Consider the following 17,499-nt stretch of genomic DNA (forward strand, 5'->3'; position numbering starts at 1 on the left):
AAGTCATTTCTTCACCAAGACAAAGGCAACAATACTGGGATGCAAACCTATGGACATCAGAGCATCCTTAGAAAGGCCACATGATACAGGAGAAGGGCTAGGCCACAGCTTAGACCAAAGCTTCAAATATATTCATTACCCTGACCTATTTATCTTCTTTTGTTTTTAGTAGACAACAGTGAGAATACAGAAAACAGGAATTTTACAGTATAACCTGAGTTTTCTAGTACAGAATTGCAGATTTGAGATAAAGATTTACATAAGCTTTGGCAAAGCATCCAAAGAGAAATGAGTTGCTCAACCTTTTGAAGTTCACCCATTGCTAATTAAAGAACTGCCAAGGCTTTACTAACAATTAAAAACTTGTCTTTAAAATCCCCAAAGATAAAAAATGCAAACAGCTGTTTTAATTAGCAAAACAGCAGATACTAATTAGCTTCTGTAACAGAGTATGCTGGTCCTTTAAGGACAGGACCAGTTTCAGTTCAAGTCTGCTACCCATTTGAACTACAAATAGGACTGGAGTCAGATGCTGTAGAAAAGTCTTCTCATTTCTCATGAAAGTCCCCAAATTCAAGTCCACAAAACTGAGATTTTTACTTCAAGTAAGTTTTTGAGCTTACTTGTCTTCTAGTAAGATCCTTCTGGAACTTATGGATCTTTCTGGAATTGATAAAGACATGTGGAGTTATTCAAACAGGTCCTGAGGGTAAGCCAAAGCTGTTCCTGGCTGTCTATGCAGAAGGAACCATAGCAGCAACAGTAACTTTCTGCACCCATTTTCACTGGTAAACTGGGTGCAAGGAAAAGGCTGGCATCAGATGAAAATGTTTACAAATATGCTGAAAAGGGAAAATCAGTTTTAACAGTGAGGGAAATGAAATCAGTCCCTTGAACTCCTCCTGGCAATGTGTGCTGAAGGAACCAGACTATTAAGAAAACACTGTTGGCCTTTGGAATATGGAATGAAGGGAGAGATTTTTCCTTGAAGAAAGGAAGATGAGGTCTTTCCATTTACCTGGAAGCAAATGGACTATGATGGCTTTTTTTCAGATGAAATTTGAAGGAATACAGCTCTGAAACTTAGGAAAAATGCCCCTGTAACATAATTGAACTACGGTGCTGACTCTGATTTGCTAGACTGAATGTTTGTTTTCCTTGAACGTTATTTTGAAATCATATTCCAGACTGTTTGTATTTTAACTAACTTCCTTTTTGAAAAGTTGTATACTTGTTTTACCTTCATAATGTCTCGGTCCAAATAGGTTAAGTGCTTTTGGAATTATTTAAACACATCAGGCAACCCATTTAAAAAATTCTTGAACCAAAAGAAAGTATTAAGCATATAATTTTTAAAAACTGTAATGCTTTTATTTTCAAACTCAGTAAGGTTTCAAGCTCTGCCAGTAAGCTTCTCTGACTGCACCACAGGGCTCCATGGAGACCTTATAGCAGTCTTCTAGTACCTCAAGTGGGCCTACAGGAAAGCTGGGGAGGGGCTCTTTGTCAGGGATAGGACAAGTAGTAAAGGTTTTAAACCAAAAAAAAAAAAAAAGGTAGGTTTCAAATAGATATTTAAAGAATAAATTCTTTACTATGAGAGTGAAAGACTGGAACAGGCTGCCCACAGAAGCTGTGGATACCCCGTCCCTGGAGGTGTTCAAGGCCGACTTGAATGCAGCCTTGAGCAATCTGGTCTAGCAGAAGGTGTCCCCATGGCAGGGGACATGGAATTAGATGATCTTTAAAATCCCTTCCAACCCAAACCATTCCATGATTGTAACATTTGAGAAAACCGCACTTGGTATTTGAATGAAAAAGCAATCATGTAACAATGTAAGTTCTATGATTTTTGTTAATTAGAATTTTATTTCCCTCAAAAATTTTTTTGGTTTGTTTTTTCCCAGAATATTTAAAGAAAGGGAAAAAAAAATCACAGTATTAGCTAGATGAATCATCATCGCTATCAAACACTGTATATCACAGAGACAGTTAATTTGCTGGGTGTTCACACACTCCAGATACATCAAGGAATGTAAAATTCAGTTTTTCAAGGACCAAACATGACTTGCAAAAATCAAATGTTAGCCTCAGCAATATAGGTACAGTTATATCGACATTTCCACTGACAGGTCTTTTTTACTCAGGAATTTTTGAAATTTGAATTGTTTATTTTTTATCTTGTGATGATCACATGCAAATGATAATTGAGATACCTTCACGTCCTGGGCAAATGGACAATGTGTCTGGACAGAGTAATATGCACATATCTGTGCTGCAGACTTGTCGAGTTCAGGATGCACCCAGCGTTTTGTGAATGCACTGGTAATTTGGACAGCTGAGGTGCAAATGCTCCAACACAGCATATCTTTCAGCTCTCCCAGTTTTTGGGGCCAGTTCTGAAGAACTAAGACAAACCATGGTGGAGGGGAGGGGAGGGAACAGAAGAGGCTGGAATTACCACTTCGCAATGTTCAGTGCACAGATCCTTGGAACAAGCAGATGGGCTCTTAGACAGCAGAGCAGACAGTGAATTAGATGCAAGATAATCAATATGCATACTGATGTCTCCAACAATCAGGTTTAATGTAAAAAATATATAAGCCACATCTCTTAAGAACTATGCTGCCTATAATTATGCCTACAGCTACTCGTTTTGACATTAGAGGGGTCAGTTGCCATGGTCATAATATTAGTAATAAATAGGCTGTTGCTGCAAGTAGAAGATATAACAGATGCTGTAAGTGCTGAGATAATGTAAGAGCTGAGAAGTCAATTTATTTGCACTATTCAGGGTGAATGAATAACTGAGAATATACGTTTGAAATGATAACCCTATAAATAATTGTACATGACCATTTTATCATACAATTTTGATCAAGATACTTATGTATTAGCTTGAAATCATCAGGCAGTAGTCAACAAACATCTGGAAGATGCTTGTCCTTCAGTAATTGCATTTGGAAAGCTCTAAAACTTTTAGGCTGGTATTCCAACACTATAGGACAGGTCAATAGCTTCAATTGGAGGGTGACAATTGCTGCCTTTTTTCTTTTTTTTTTTCTTGTGTGTGTGTGTGTATGTGTGTGAGTGCGTGCCCGCTCTGCATGTTCTGTATTCAAAGACAGTTACTAACAACAGGCAGCGAGTAAAGAGCACTCATCAAAAATCATTTTGGCATTCTGATCAGTGAATGGGATTTTAAATAAAAACAAATACATTGATTTTAAATCTAAGGAGGAGAATGATAAAACTTTATCATAAAATGTAGAGATACCTATCACTGTACCCCTATACAAAGCAAGACTGTTAATTTACCTTTCTGAAATCTCAAATAGATTTGCAGCTAAAAACAAATAAAACCAGCTTACAATGGATACATAACATCCCTATTTTTGTTTTTCATTACATATTTTAACATCTAAGATCTGCTTGCTAAATGGTTTCTGAATAAAATTTTGTCTTTGTATAGTATTTCAACATCTGTTTGTCAAAACAATGTGAGAACATTTTATTCTGTTTCCCTCCGCAACAGCTACTTTGAAGTGGTATAGGAAAAGAAAATCCACAAATACTGTTCTATATAAGGCTCTTTAGAGTAAAATATCAACTTCATTAAGTTAAACGAGATCAGGATATAATCTAACTGCATTCATGGTCTATTCTTGATGTTTACTGCCTTCTCTTCAAACTAAGATTTCTTTGTCTACCAATTAAACTCTTAGAGAAAAATACTATTTTTCTGCATGATGACAGAGCATGTCACAGCAGAACTAACTACAGTTTCTATATTTTAACTTGTTCTTTATATTAAGATATGCACACTCAGATTCAGGTTCTACTACCTATTTTACTAGTGATGACAACATATTTTCTCTGTTGCTGTGTTTTGTTTTTCTCAGCTTACAATGCAAATGAGACATTTGTTTGAGACACTCCTGTTTTTCCACTGAACAGAAGACGTGGCACTGTTCAAGCATTGTTTCTTTTGGGCCCCACCCTGCTCATGCAGAGGGTTCAAATGGGTTCACTGGAATAACAAAGACATTTCTGGGGGCGGATCTTCTCCCAAAATGCTTTTTAATGACATTTTAGTTGCTGGGGTGACTAGGCTTAATTGGCCTCAAACCAGATTAGGATCTTGTCCTTTATTAACACTCCTAATCAAAAAACCACTCGTCAAACCTTGTCAAACATAGTAAAGCACAGGTGCTTAAATGGAGTCATATTAAAAACCTTATTAAGAACAAATTGATTATGACAAAATCAATCACTTCTGAGAAGCACCTAACAACTCTGAATCCTCTCCAGTTCTCGGAGATTGAACCTTAGCTGCCATGGAGTCTAAAATAAAGGGAGGTACATCAAATTTTTATATAGGTGAATATCTCAATTTGAAGAAAAAAACAGATAAATATGATATAAAAATATGCCTGAATGCTCAATAAAATATTATGAAGCACCAGTACAAAGTTATACTAGAAGTTCATTGAGTTGCACCTGATTAAATAAAAATGTCAATAAAAACCTAAAGCTGAGGTTGCTCTGAGATTCTCTTTTATTGTAGGACTCCCAACTTTCACGCATGTAACCCTTCCAAAACTCCAAGTCAAGATATTTTTTACTTAAGATTAGAGTTTGATACCTCTAGTAATGACTACTTCCATTTGCCAGAATCATGTCTAACTCAATGGCTTCTACACGTTAAATTCACAACTACTGCAAACTTTTCCTGCTGTGCACTAGACATCAGAAACATCATCACCCATGAAAAAACCCCAGTGGTAAGAGAAGAAATCGTACTTACGAGTATTTAGTCAGAAGATCCAAATCATTATGCATGTTGATTGGGTATGTTTCACTGAGATGAAATAGCTTCTCTAAGGCCTCATAAATGAAAATGATGCAGATAAGAGAAGCAAAAGCTTCTTCAGTAAACCGTGTAATATAGCAGACTAGGGAGCTTGCATCAGTTGCAACAAGGATGATGCACAGGATTGCAGTCCACAGTCCAATGCTAGCTCTCAGAGAAAGGTATGACAATCCATACTCTCTAAAGAAAAAATAAATAAATACAGTTTAACTTCTGTTCAGCCACAGTTTCCGAGATGTAGAAGAGGCAGGTCCAAAATTGTTTTTCCTAGGGATGGGTTTATTTTGGATACAGCTTGGGGGGCAGCAGAGGAAAGGCAAGGAGCAGGTAGGAGGGCGGGGAGCAGAACCAACCCACCCTTTTTGCATTACCAACAATAGACTTCTCACAGTCACTGAATAATTTTCAGTCTCCAAAAGCCTAAGCAGTCCACTCCAAAACAAATTCCTGATCTTATTTCTTCAGATCTTGGAATTTGGTGATCAATGTTTCTAATTTTACCCAAAAACACCTTAGCAATGATGCATATCATGATCTCACCCATCTCAAACATGTTTGAGTACAAATAAGTCAGTGGAGTAAGTCTTTACCTTGCATATAAGGATTCCATAAATGTTATTTGGACATACACAGTTAGCCATTTCATTTAAAAATGTTTGAAATTTTAAATAGCTCTACTCCACTTACTTGCAAAATTTGAATAAGATCTTTTCAAACACTAATACTGGTCCTGTGCTGCCAAGTATAGTGAGGGGCTGTCCACCAAAGAGAGAGTAGGCAATTCCAGTCATGGATGCTCCAAACAGCGATTCTATTGCACTCTGAAAATGATACAGATTGAAGTGTCTATAAATTTTCAATCAGGTTCTTTTAGCAACATATTGATTTGTCATCTTCTAAACACTGAAACACAAGTATTTTAAAGGTTGCACCCTCATGCAACAACAGTAATAATAAAAAAAATACTAACCACAAACCTACAAATGTAAGTTTGTTTTGAAAGTTCAGATTTAACACATACTATACGACCTTCAGTTGCTTCTCCTAGTAGACCACCAAATGTGATGACAGGAGACATGCAAGCACAGTAGAGAAATAAAAATGATGCCAGACACTGTAGACTGAGAGCATCCCTGAAGTCACTCCAGAAGAACGGAGCTTTTCTTTTTATATCTAAAATCAATCCTCCAAAAAATCTAAAAAATAAAAGAGAGAAAACTAATTTTAAAAGTTTACTGAACTTTTTTCCATAATATTCCTTAGTAGCTGCAGAGAAGCTATGCTCCCTTCATCAAGTGATACATCCCCTTGTAATTCATCCTTCTCCCCAGAAGAAAGTTTCTGGGAACTTTGTTCTGGTAACTTTAACTAGGAAATTGTTTTTAAAACAAAATAAGAAATTGTTTTTAAAACAAAATAATTTGCATGGTTCTGTTTTTAAAATTTTCATGTAATCACCCAGACCCAACTTCTGAACAGTTGTTAGTTCCCACGCATACAACTCTAGTATTTTTGTGAAATAATTCTTTGCATTTCTTTAATGAGAGAGCTACTACAGTGCCCATTTGCCCACACTTCTACATGTAGAGCACATCACATTCTCTATTTGAGAACCTCTTCCTACATACACTTGGTAACAGAATTAAATCTAGGCCATAACTTTCCAAGAACAAGAATTGTCATATTTTGTCATTTACGCTACGCTAAATACGATGAAATATTTAGGGACAGTCCATTACAATAAACAACAAAGTTAAAACAAATATCCCACAATGCTCTTTTTCTCATATGCACACCGTATCAGATGGTGCTGAGGTAAAGCGGGGAGACAAAGTGTTACCTGCTCCAAAATACTAAAATGATCCTTCAAGCTTACAATAACAGATTCACCAGAAGAAGAATGACTTACAGACAGACTGACCATTACACACCTCTGCTGCACTGTGTACAGCAACACTGCATGTTTAGCCTTGTGTAGGTAGGAATGACAGTTAATTATCAAGAGGCAGCAAAGAAAAGGAAATGTCTAATGTACAGCTACCAGCATGATGATGCTGCACTATGGTAACTCCTGATAGCTGATGGGCTTACACTACACCATATTAGACAAGAGAATATAATTATTCCTTCGAACAAATTCTTCCCTCAGATGTGTGTGTGCTGTAGCCACCACAGAATTATAGTCTCATATACCAGGGCTTACTGAGGCAAAAAAAAAGTGCTACTGCACAACCCAGAAAATTCAACAACAAAATAGTTGTAAGCATTCGTAATATATGTGACAAGACCATTTCCAACTTTTCCTTCAAACAGAAATAAGAAATGTTAACTAATTTTAACAGCAGTCTGACCTTTATAAATAATCAAGAATGGAGCTTGCAGTAAATACAATGTGAAAATTTAATTCCTCTTGTCCTCTCTACAAAGTAGCAAGTATTATCTTTTTCAACTACATGGTATGCAAATCAGGAATAAGGCCTCAAAAAAAAAAAAATCATATGCCAAGCTAGTTACTTAAGAGGGAATTGGACCATTATTTTGTCTTTGAAAGTATACCAGTTAGTACACTTAAAATTTTGAATATAATTTCACTAACTTTCCAGTGCGTTGCAATTCTGGTCCAGAGTGCCCTCCAGGTTGTTCTGGATCCCCATGGGCTGCAGTCCCATTTGGCACCCCTGGGATCTTACGCTTCTCCTACCAGAAGGAAAAGATACTTTTCTTAGCTGTTTACAACCAAACACAATTTTGGTAAAGAAAATAGACTTTGAGAGTTGAAAGACTAAACATCCAAATTTTATTGTTAGATTCACCAACATAACCTCTTCATAAACAGTTCTGTAACCAGAAATAGTAGAAGGAACTGTGACCTAAAAGAAATTTAAAGAATTGATCGAAGAAAATCCTATTATCAGAAAGTATTTTTAAGAACAGCACGGCAGACTGCTTTGATCATTTCTTATTCTTACCTGGTCATTGCATTTTGACTTCACTAGCAACTTAGCATAACCAGCAGCAACTATTGACAAGAACTATGAGTAACAAATCTTACACTATATGTCTGAAATACACAGCAAAATTCAAAATGGATTAGAACTGTCATCAAAGAATGGGAGAATAGATAAACGATGGAAAATCTTTGTGAACAGTCACTGTTCAGTAACAATCCATGCTGAGTAATTAGACTCAATCATGTCATACTATAAAAAAGCCATCAAGAAAAAAGGGATTCCTTTTTCATAACCTTTTCTGCTTGTTTGAATCATCTTCTGAGGAAAACTGCACCTGTAGGAGGATATACACTCACATGCAATGGAATATTTGTGTTTGTCTTTTTGTTTCAGAAAACTAGGATACCATAAGCTTAGAACAAAAGCAAACCATGGCTGTTTGTGATGATCAAAGACACTTATAACCACTTACTCCTCAATTTTAAGATCCATCTGTCTTTATTCAGGACAGACCTAGCATTGAACTGCACGGACTGTCATCACTATATTATGTTTTCAAGACAACAGTTCTCTTTAAGCAAAGTAACCAACAGAAAGAATGCAAAATGTCTATATAATGATTTTGCTAAATGCTAAATTAATGAGACTTAATTCTACTCAGCAAAACTTCATTTCATCACAACCTTTAAAAGTACTTTTTACAATGTACAAACCTGAGAGGGAACATTTTTAGGTGGCTCTATTCGAATTGTTGGGTCCCATTCTCCAGGAGGGAGAACTGTAACTTGATCAAGAAACTCATCAATTCCAGACACCAAGTCATTGCGATCTTTTGCTTTGTAAGCAACATCATGGAACACCTGTGAAAAACAAAGAAGAGAAAGAGATGGGAAGAGGAACACCCATAAAATATTTCACAATGGCCCCTACTCTTCTGAAGTTGAAGTCTCAGCTCCAACTGACTAGAAAATCTGGTACGTAGTTTCCATAGCAGTTTCAGCTAAACTGGTGCTAAATATTCCAAGGAATTTAAAACTCAATTATACCCCTGGAAATTAACTGTGAAAAGTGGAATCCTATCTGTGAAGATACCCTTGCATGTTACTCTTGTCTCTCATTTTGTTACCTTCTTATGGCAGCATAATCTGGACATAATCTAGGCCATGAAATGAACTTAAAATCTATTTGTGCATGATTTCAACCGGACAATTACATATTGCAGGTTCCCTATTACACCTCTTCAGTCACCACAAGGTTCCCTATTATACCTTTTCAGTCAGTACAAAATTACTAAAGCCAACTCATGAATAAAAATACCTCATCTGTCATTAGTGTTGCAATTGATCTTCCAATCTCATGGTATTGTTGCCCTTTACCCAATGGTCCAAGAAGAATAAACAAAAATCTGCAAGTTGAATAAAAATATTGTATAAGGCAGATGGATGCAAGTAACTACATACATACATACATTACAGAAATACTTATTTAAAATTGGACTAGAAGAAACTCTGTCAAACACAGATACAAGTTTTTGGGGCCCAATAACATGCATCCCAGGGCCCTAAGGGAACTGTCTGATGTAGTTGAAAAAACATTCTATGTCATATTTCAGAAGTCATGGCAGTGAGGCAAAATCCCCGGCAACTGGAAAAATAGGGGAGATTTAGATTAGATGTGAGGAGGAAATTCTTCACATGGAGAGTGGTGAGGCACTGGAACAAGCTGCCAAAAGAAATTGTGGATTCCCCATCCCTGGAGGTGCTCAAGGCCACGCTGGATGGGGCTTTGGGCAACCTGATTTAGTGGGTGGCATCCCTGCCCATGGCAGGGCAGTTGGAACTTGATGATCTTTGAGGTCCCTTTCAACCCAAGCCATTCTATGAAATATTATTTATAGAAGGATAGAAGGATGTGAGGATCCTTCAAGATCCTCACATACATATTTAAACATGAAGCTCTACTTAGAAAAAATGTGAAAATAACTTCCAGAAATATGTCATAGGCTTCACAGTCAGACTTGACTATCAAAACCTCCTTACATAAGAAACCTTATCTTACAAAATAAATATATGCAGTTATAATCTAAATACAGAAAACTCTAACATAAATTTAATGTTAGTTCTCTTAATTTAACAGAACCAATTACTTCATTGTTTCTGTTAAATTTTATTACTTTATTATATGTTAGTATTAATGCAATATCAGGGTAGTGAAATTACCTCTGAATAAAAATAATTCTAAAATCATTTTTTCTCCCATTAAGAAGGCTCTAGATAGCCTCTACTCTGTGCTTAGGGTTCTCTAACATGCATAGGATATGTTCAAATGAAATAATTTCCAGGTTTGCTTAAATGCAAAAAAAAAAAAAAAAAAAAAAAAAAAAAAAAAAATCGACTGTTTAATATTATTAAATTATTTTAAAACCAAACTTTTCACTGAAAGTAGTTTTCTTAATTTTTCATTCCTTAATTTTCTTTAGGCCAAGTGGGAGGTTGGGAGAGGCAGTGAAGAAATGGAGAAAGGCTTTGGAAGTTTTTTCAAAGCTAAGTCTCTCAATGTCCCTTATACATATGCATGAATCAGAGAAGATGAAAAAAGTCATATCCAATGTAACTACAAATTAAACAAAATTTATTTTACACTAATACTATCTGACTAGGAGCACGGATTTAAGTCTCAGTATTTCATACTCTAGATGAGTGCCATGAACAACTGGAATACAGTACTGTTGTCTGCTAGAATTCTACTTTAACATAAACAAAAGAGGGAAGGAGAAAGACACAGAATATATGTATACAAAAAATAAAAACCGAACAAAAACTGAAAGCCTGCATAACAGTTAAACCAGTGAGCTCAGACATGGAAGAATCAGACTGGAATTCTGAACCCAATCAGCCCCAGCAGGAAACAATATATCTGCAGATCTGCTTAAAAGCTTCATATTGGTCTCCAAAGTCTATTTTAGACATGACAATAATTCCTTATAAACTGTTCTCAAAGCCAAAGTACTTTATTAGAAAAGGTTTCGACTAAGAAAAAGATAATCTAATAAAAATTCATGGTCAAAAGTCACATTCACTTTCATGAAAGTATCTACAAAGTAAATTTTAGAGGAGCATGATATTTACAGCATATTTTTCATCCATTTGCTATCCCTAGTTAATCGAATCACAAAGTGTTTTTTTTCTCTTTAATTATTTCCTGTATCATTTTTTTTTCTTCTGGACATAATTCTGCAGTATCACACAAGTAGTTTCAGTTCCAGATGAAATAGTCTACAACATTGCTTTGCTGCTGCTTCAGCTTCCTAATATTTCATCTGCAGCATTACCTGTTTGTATAGGATAAATTCTGTCTTGTAGCCTGACAAGCTATCTTTTCTACTTCTGCAAGAAATGATTTGCTTTGCACACCAACAGCATGTTTCTGAATATACTTATGCATAATTTAAAGGGCAGGTGGCAAATTTCATAACCCAATACATGGTGAAACTCACTGAAGGTGACATCACCCTGTCTCCACAAGATACTTAGAAATCTAACACAAAGACACACAAATCTAACTGTACCTAGTTGGAATTGGAACTTCAGCTAGTCCTGTAAGCAGCACTGCAGGAGATAACCTAACAAAAGCAACAACTGCACGGTCCAGGAACTCCAATTCACCAACTAAGATGTTTGATGCTTCAGCTCCAGGAGGTATCTTTTTCATGAAGTGTAGGTCAACCTAGGAAAACAATATCAAATTATCACGGAGTTATTTACAGGGATATTTTTTTCTCCTGTTTTGGCCAATGATGGCATTATATTTTAAATTTACAATTATTTTCATTATTCAGTTTCTACTACTCTTGTCTGTCATGTAATGTTTCAAAAAATAAGAATGTTTCTCAAAAAAAAAACGATTTTTTGATATTTTATTAATTTTATCTTGTAAACATAGTTAAAGTACTCCATAAATAAAGGCAACAAATAACTTGGTAAGAATCCAATATTAATTTCCTATTAATAATTTTAACAAAAATCTTAACAGAATCAATAATTCATAATAGAATAATTAATAGCAGTAGAAGAAATTAAGACACCTCATATTTCCATAATTAACAAGTGTGGAGATCATGAATTCATATCTTATAGTTGTCATGTTATATTATAAGTGAGAAAAAGAACAGGCTCCACCACCCCAAATTTTCCTTCTACTGCTCTAAGTGAGATCCATTTTTGTTTTCATATTTGGTGGAAGACTTCTGAAAACAAGAGAGAATAAGCTATCACCACAATTGTCTCAAGAGACAAAACTAAAGGAACAAAGCAGAACAAAAATTTTGGAGTTTTAAGGCTATGGTGTTGACTTTTCACAGGGGGCAGGTAGGAAAAGAAAAGAAGCAGCTTCATTACAACATTGCTATGTAAGCTCTAGGTATTTGCCAAGGAATGTGTTTGTGTTTATTTTCTCAGTACCAACCTACAGTTTATAACAAAGATCGACGTGAAATAATGGAGTATATAATGTATGTTTGATTTCATTATACACCAGTATTGCCTACATTTCAAAATGCATGAATTTTGTCATTTGCTTTCCTTTTATTAATCTAAACACAACAACAGCAACCAAATCCAATATAAACTGTTAAAGTGGACCATTTTAATGTCTATCTTACAGCCATCTGTCAGTACTAGTTTGCATAGTTTTTGGTAATATTTAGAAAATTGTTTTCTTGCAAATGGCTCTGGCACTAAATCAGAATTCAGATATAATACAGTTCCCTCTGTAAGAAATCTTATTTTTCTAAGATCACAAAGAGATGCTACCATAAGCTAATCAAGAATGACAAACACCTCACTAAGCTATGAGACAAATATCAAATCAACCTGAAAGGTTGGAGTCCAAGTACTTCATCAAAGTCTTACTGAAATAATTTTTTCTGTTCCCCACTCAAATCACAAAATGACTCTCCAGGGTTAAATACAAATCCCAAACAGATTCACGCCGCATCTATTGGTGGCATTTTAGGTCATTTCTACTTGAGAGAAAGCAAGTAATCTTCCAGGCACATGTACCAATGTGCACTCTGTACTGATTTTACTTTATGAATGGATTTAGCATTTAATAAAGTCTTGTGCACCACATACTACAGTTGCCACCCAAAGGTCCCATCAACATACAGATCACAGGACCAAGACTCAAACCTGAAAGCAATACTCAATCCACTGTCTACCAGAAAGTATTCCTAGACACATTTCTAGTACTACTGATAGCTTGAGAGTCCAAAATGTTTAAGGTATTGAACTGAGCCCCAGTCAAAAGCAAAGAAAAGCATCAAACTGGGTAAATACATGCAAACCTGAGGTGTAACTTCTGCTATTTAACAAGCACAGAGGTAACCCCAAGTGAGTTTGGTGCAAGTGTAGCAGTTACATTCTGTAAACACTCCTTCTAACCTATCCACCATTCATCTCTTATTGCAAGAAGTCTTTATTTGGAGAGACATCATGTACATCTTAATCTTAACCCTTACTTGAGCCACATTCATGACTTGGCATTTAATAGCCCCAAAAGGCTCCTATTAAAACATCAAAGTAAATGACCAATGTGGAGTCCATTTCCCCCCCCAGGCCACCTCGAGGAAGGGAGAAGGAGGGGAAGGGCTCCCACAAAACCAAATATAATTTGGCATGAAGACAAACAGAAAATAACCAACATTACTCTTTAAGAAAGTCCTGACATGTATTCATCAAATTTACTTATAAGCAGAGCTATCGAAAACAAAATGTTCATATCCAAAATGTTCAAAAACAAGTCAGTTATTTCCCATGGTATTTGAAAGACCAAACTCTATCAGTATTGGAACTGCAGTTTTGATTCAGAAATACTGTTTCCACATGAAAACAGAAATGTTGCCATGAGAAGGGACATGGCTGCAGTCTCTTCATGCATTTCATATTTCAGGACAGTTGAAGATCATGTCAGCCTCTGTTAGAAGAAGCAGAGACCAGCAATTGTTTAGCTGCCATCCCCATCCTGCTCACAGACACAGGATAAAGTAGTGCTGTGACAGACCATTTAGAACACACTCATACTACCCAGGGAATACACAGGCCTCACGCTGTTCCCAGAGGAAGAGGAGCAACACATTTATAAGTACAAACATCAGAAACTAAGTCTTCCTCGTTATGCTACTGAAGTAACATTCAACACTGCTTTTCCTGATGTCTCATGTAATTCAAAAATAGATACCAATACAATGAACACTGTATCACTGCCATATTCACGTTGTTGATGGTTGAATCAACTCCAGAATTTGGAATATTAGAAGTAGCCCAAGCGAGACAGATTAGCAAAGAGAGAATGCGCAAGGTAGTCAAAGGTGGTTTTTGGTAGAAGGTAAATGAAATTAATATGTGGAACAAAATTAGAGCAAGAAATCACAATACTCAAAAGAAAATTAGTGTACTGCTCTACTTTCCTCTCAATCTGTGCACATAATTTCAATTATAACCATTGGGAGTTACTGCAATAGCACATTTCAAGGGGAAATTGTATTTCACTTATGCATCTTCAAAAGGATACATGCAACTATTTAAAGGTAGTCAAAAAAGGTATCTAGATTAGAATTCTTTACTGTTATTTCATTCCTGCAAATAAAAGCTTCTTTCACATTCCTGATACCCTTGTGGCTATCTAACACTACTGAGGCTAGCCCAAAGATACTTTGATCTCTTCTCATGACACTTTAAATAGGGAGAGCTCTTTTGATCAGCTAAGCTGTACAACTAGTGGCTGAAGGATCAGATGATGCAGCTCCATTCTTGTTGAATAAAAACTATGCATATAGATAATAGACGAGGATTTTGATCCAACAAGACTCAAAGCAATTGTGAAAATATGCAAAAAAGCATGACTGAAAGTCGCGTCATTCACAATAGGTTGTTGTGAGCATCATCTCTGCACAGCTTAATGTTGAATGGCCAGCTTTATCTCTATTTGATATCCTTTATTAAAACGTTATACCTTGATATTAGAACATTTACAAAAACAATTAGTTTTTGTTAACGATTTTAAAACAAATACCAGCAAACCAAAATTATAATTGACTTTCTATATTCTTAAGTATTTTTAAAGAATTAGCCTGCCTTTTTTTTTTTTTTTTTAAAGCATGTGACAGTTTATAGATCAATTTGCTACCTCTGAAGAAACATGGTCCACAATACATCCCCGGCCCTCCTCCTTTCTTCGCACCATCTTTGACAACAAGATCTGTTTCCCATCTTTATTTCAGCCATATACCATTCCTAGTCTGGCATATTCAGTCAAGAATTCAACTGGTGCAAATAGCTACTGCTGCTAGGAAATATCTCTGGCACCAGATGGAGCAATCACATAACTCTACTTTTAGCTCAGCAGCACTAACATTAAGATTCAACAGACACAAAGTGCTGCTCTTCAGAATTTTGGTTTAAATTACCTTTCTTCACTTACTCAACCTTTGTTGTATTAATGTGTCAGTTGAAGCCATCTATTCCTGTCAGGTCTGTCATCTGTATCTAACGTGACAGTTTGTTTTAGATACATACAGACTTCTTAAACAAATTAGGATTCTCCTTTACATTAAAGCTGAGAAGCTGTTTGCTTTTCTTTGCTATCTAACATTGAACTGTCATTGCAATCTCCACTACTGAACAGCTAACATCTTTTGTGAAGTGTACTGAAATATCTTGGCTTGCAAGAAGTATTAAGTTATAGGTTTACAGAAACACATTCTGTTTGAGACATCTGGAATCCACGAGTGCAGGTTATAAAAAGCGTAGTTTGCATTCAGGCATTACTTCTACAAAAGTACAAATCTGAGAGGTAAATCCAAATTGTAAGAATTCTGAATTACCTTCCTTATTAAACAATTTTCTGTTCATTTCTAAAAACTCCCCCTACAGCTACATACCTATTGTATTGTTATGTAATAAATGTGTATCTATGTTCTTACATTGTGGTTTCCTGTTACCAGTAATTTATCAGGAAAACGAAGAATTCTTTTTTGTTAGATACAAACCGTGTGTTGCAGTAGCCATGAAAAATTTTAATGCTCAAGTAAAATTTGCACTTCATAGCTTTTCCTAATTCACATAGATTCATCTTTTTTAATTAAAAAGATCTGTTTGGTAGTCAGGAATCTCACTTTGCCGTCAGTAAACACTTACCTTGCTAAAGTCAACAGTGCTATTTTCTCTGCTCACATCATTTTTGTTTTCAATACAGGCTGGAGCAGACTGTGGGGAAACAATCTGACCTGCTAACAAAAAATACCATTACAGAATACTAACACTCACTTCTATAAATAAAGCAATATTCAATGAAATATTTGGTAGAATTAAGGAACTATACACATTCCATATCATATGTATATAATGAAACATCCAAACATGGCATTTTAATTAAATACTTAGTTAGAGTAACACATTCTCAAAAGTGAACATTTATCACATGCAGCTACAAATGGGAGAACATAACTTAGAAAATACTCCTGAATATTGGAAGACATATTCTTGAATATTGGAAGACGAACCTTCTGTGCCAATTAAAGCTTACAATGTTTAAGATATTACATTTGAAGAAAGTCCTGCATTTATATAATTTTTGTAAGTAATTTGAGGAACTGCCAAGTTTGGGGCAGTATCTGTCTGCAAGACTACTCCTCACTGAATAAAACAGGACTACTAATATCCATAAATTTACTCATGTTTAAAAGAATGTTCTGATTATAAAATATACCACAAAACCTAGCATAAGAGTGGGATGCTATAAAAATAGTAATATTGGAAATTAAGATGATTTCATCTCAGTATTGAACAATGGGATATTGACATGTATAAAACAAATGTTTCAGCAAACATTTTCAAAAAATTTCTGTGAGGATTTAGTATAGCATTTTTTTGGAAGTTTTAAAAACATCTCAAGATGAGAAGAGTTTAAACATGCCTCAGTCTAATGTAGGAAACAGTAAGCCTTGTGACCAGCTAAAATTTGTCAACAAAAGCTAAAAAAGAAAAAACAGAACTAAGTAACAAATATAGGTCACATAAAGCATATATTTACTTAATGCTCCTGTACATAGCCAGAAGACACCACACACACACACTGAGGGTGTGGGGCTAGCAGTAGGGCATCATGCAAACCCCATAGGTTAACTGGACATTCCCTGCTTGCCTTTACTCTTACACTCTCCCTGGCATGTGAGACCTGCTCACAGCTCTGAACACCACAACAAAGTACAGAAAGAAGTGCTAAGTGTACAAGCCAACTGTCTCTTACTGCCCTAACACATACCCAGGAATAACTGCAGAGTCCAGCTGGCCCAGAATCAGCATCTTGTGCCCAGCATATATTTGTTTCCATAGCAAATAAAGTCTCTCATATGACTAAGAAATGATGATGTGAAAACACTGGTTCTGGTGAAAATCAACCTAAACTTGCATAGTAACAAAGACCATATGCTCAAGACATATGAAGATAAAGACATTCCTAAGCTAGGCGCGTTGTTTGGGCAATTCAAAAAGCCATGGTGTGTCCGCCCTCACATCTTTGTTAAATCCATTTGCAGTCTAAGCATATCTTCAGCCAGTTGGGAAATGGAGCACTTTGCAGAATCCAGACCTAACAGAACAGGAGACACACAGAAGT

At 35.8% G+C, this 17,499-nt stretch overlaps 1 protein-coding gene across 3 annotated transcripts in view; it reads right to left on the reverse strand.

Annotated features, from left to right (window-relative positions):
• The window catches only part of SLC4A10 (solute carrier family 4 member 10), a gene marked incomplete at its 5' end in the record, with an annotated part of 153,920 nt that overhangs the window by 29,300 nt on the left and 107,121 nt on the right, over positions 1-17,499 (reverse strand). For 2 of the 3 annotated variants that reach the window (XM_082762975.1, XM_082762973.1), the window contains 8 exons: positions 4,808-5,053; positions 5,561-5,694; positions 5,895-6,069; positions 7,470-7,570; positions 8,538-8,684; positions 9,142-9,229; positions 11,393-11,550; positions 16,020-16,111. In XM_082762975.1, the coding sequence (XP_082619101.1) occupies positions 4,808-5,053; positions 5,561-5,694; positions 5,895-6,069; positions 7,470-7,570; positions 8,538-8,684; positions 9,142-9,229; positions 11,393-11,550; positions 16,020-16,111 (1,141 nt within the window). The remainder of the gene's footprint in view (positions 1-4,807; positions 5,054-5,560; positions 5,695-5,894; positions 6,070-7,469; positions 7,571-8,537; positions 8,685-9,141; positions 9,230-11,392; positions 11,551-16,019; positions 16,112-17,499) is intronic. The other variant, XM_082762974.1, reaches the window with a different exon arrangement.

This window comes from Aythya marila, assembly GCF_965140915.1.
Source record: "Aythya marila genome assembly, chromosome: 6".
Taxonomy (NCBI): domain Eukaryota; kingdom Metazoa; phylum Chordata; class Aves; order Anseriformes; family Anatidae; genus Aythya; species Aythya marila.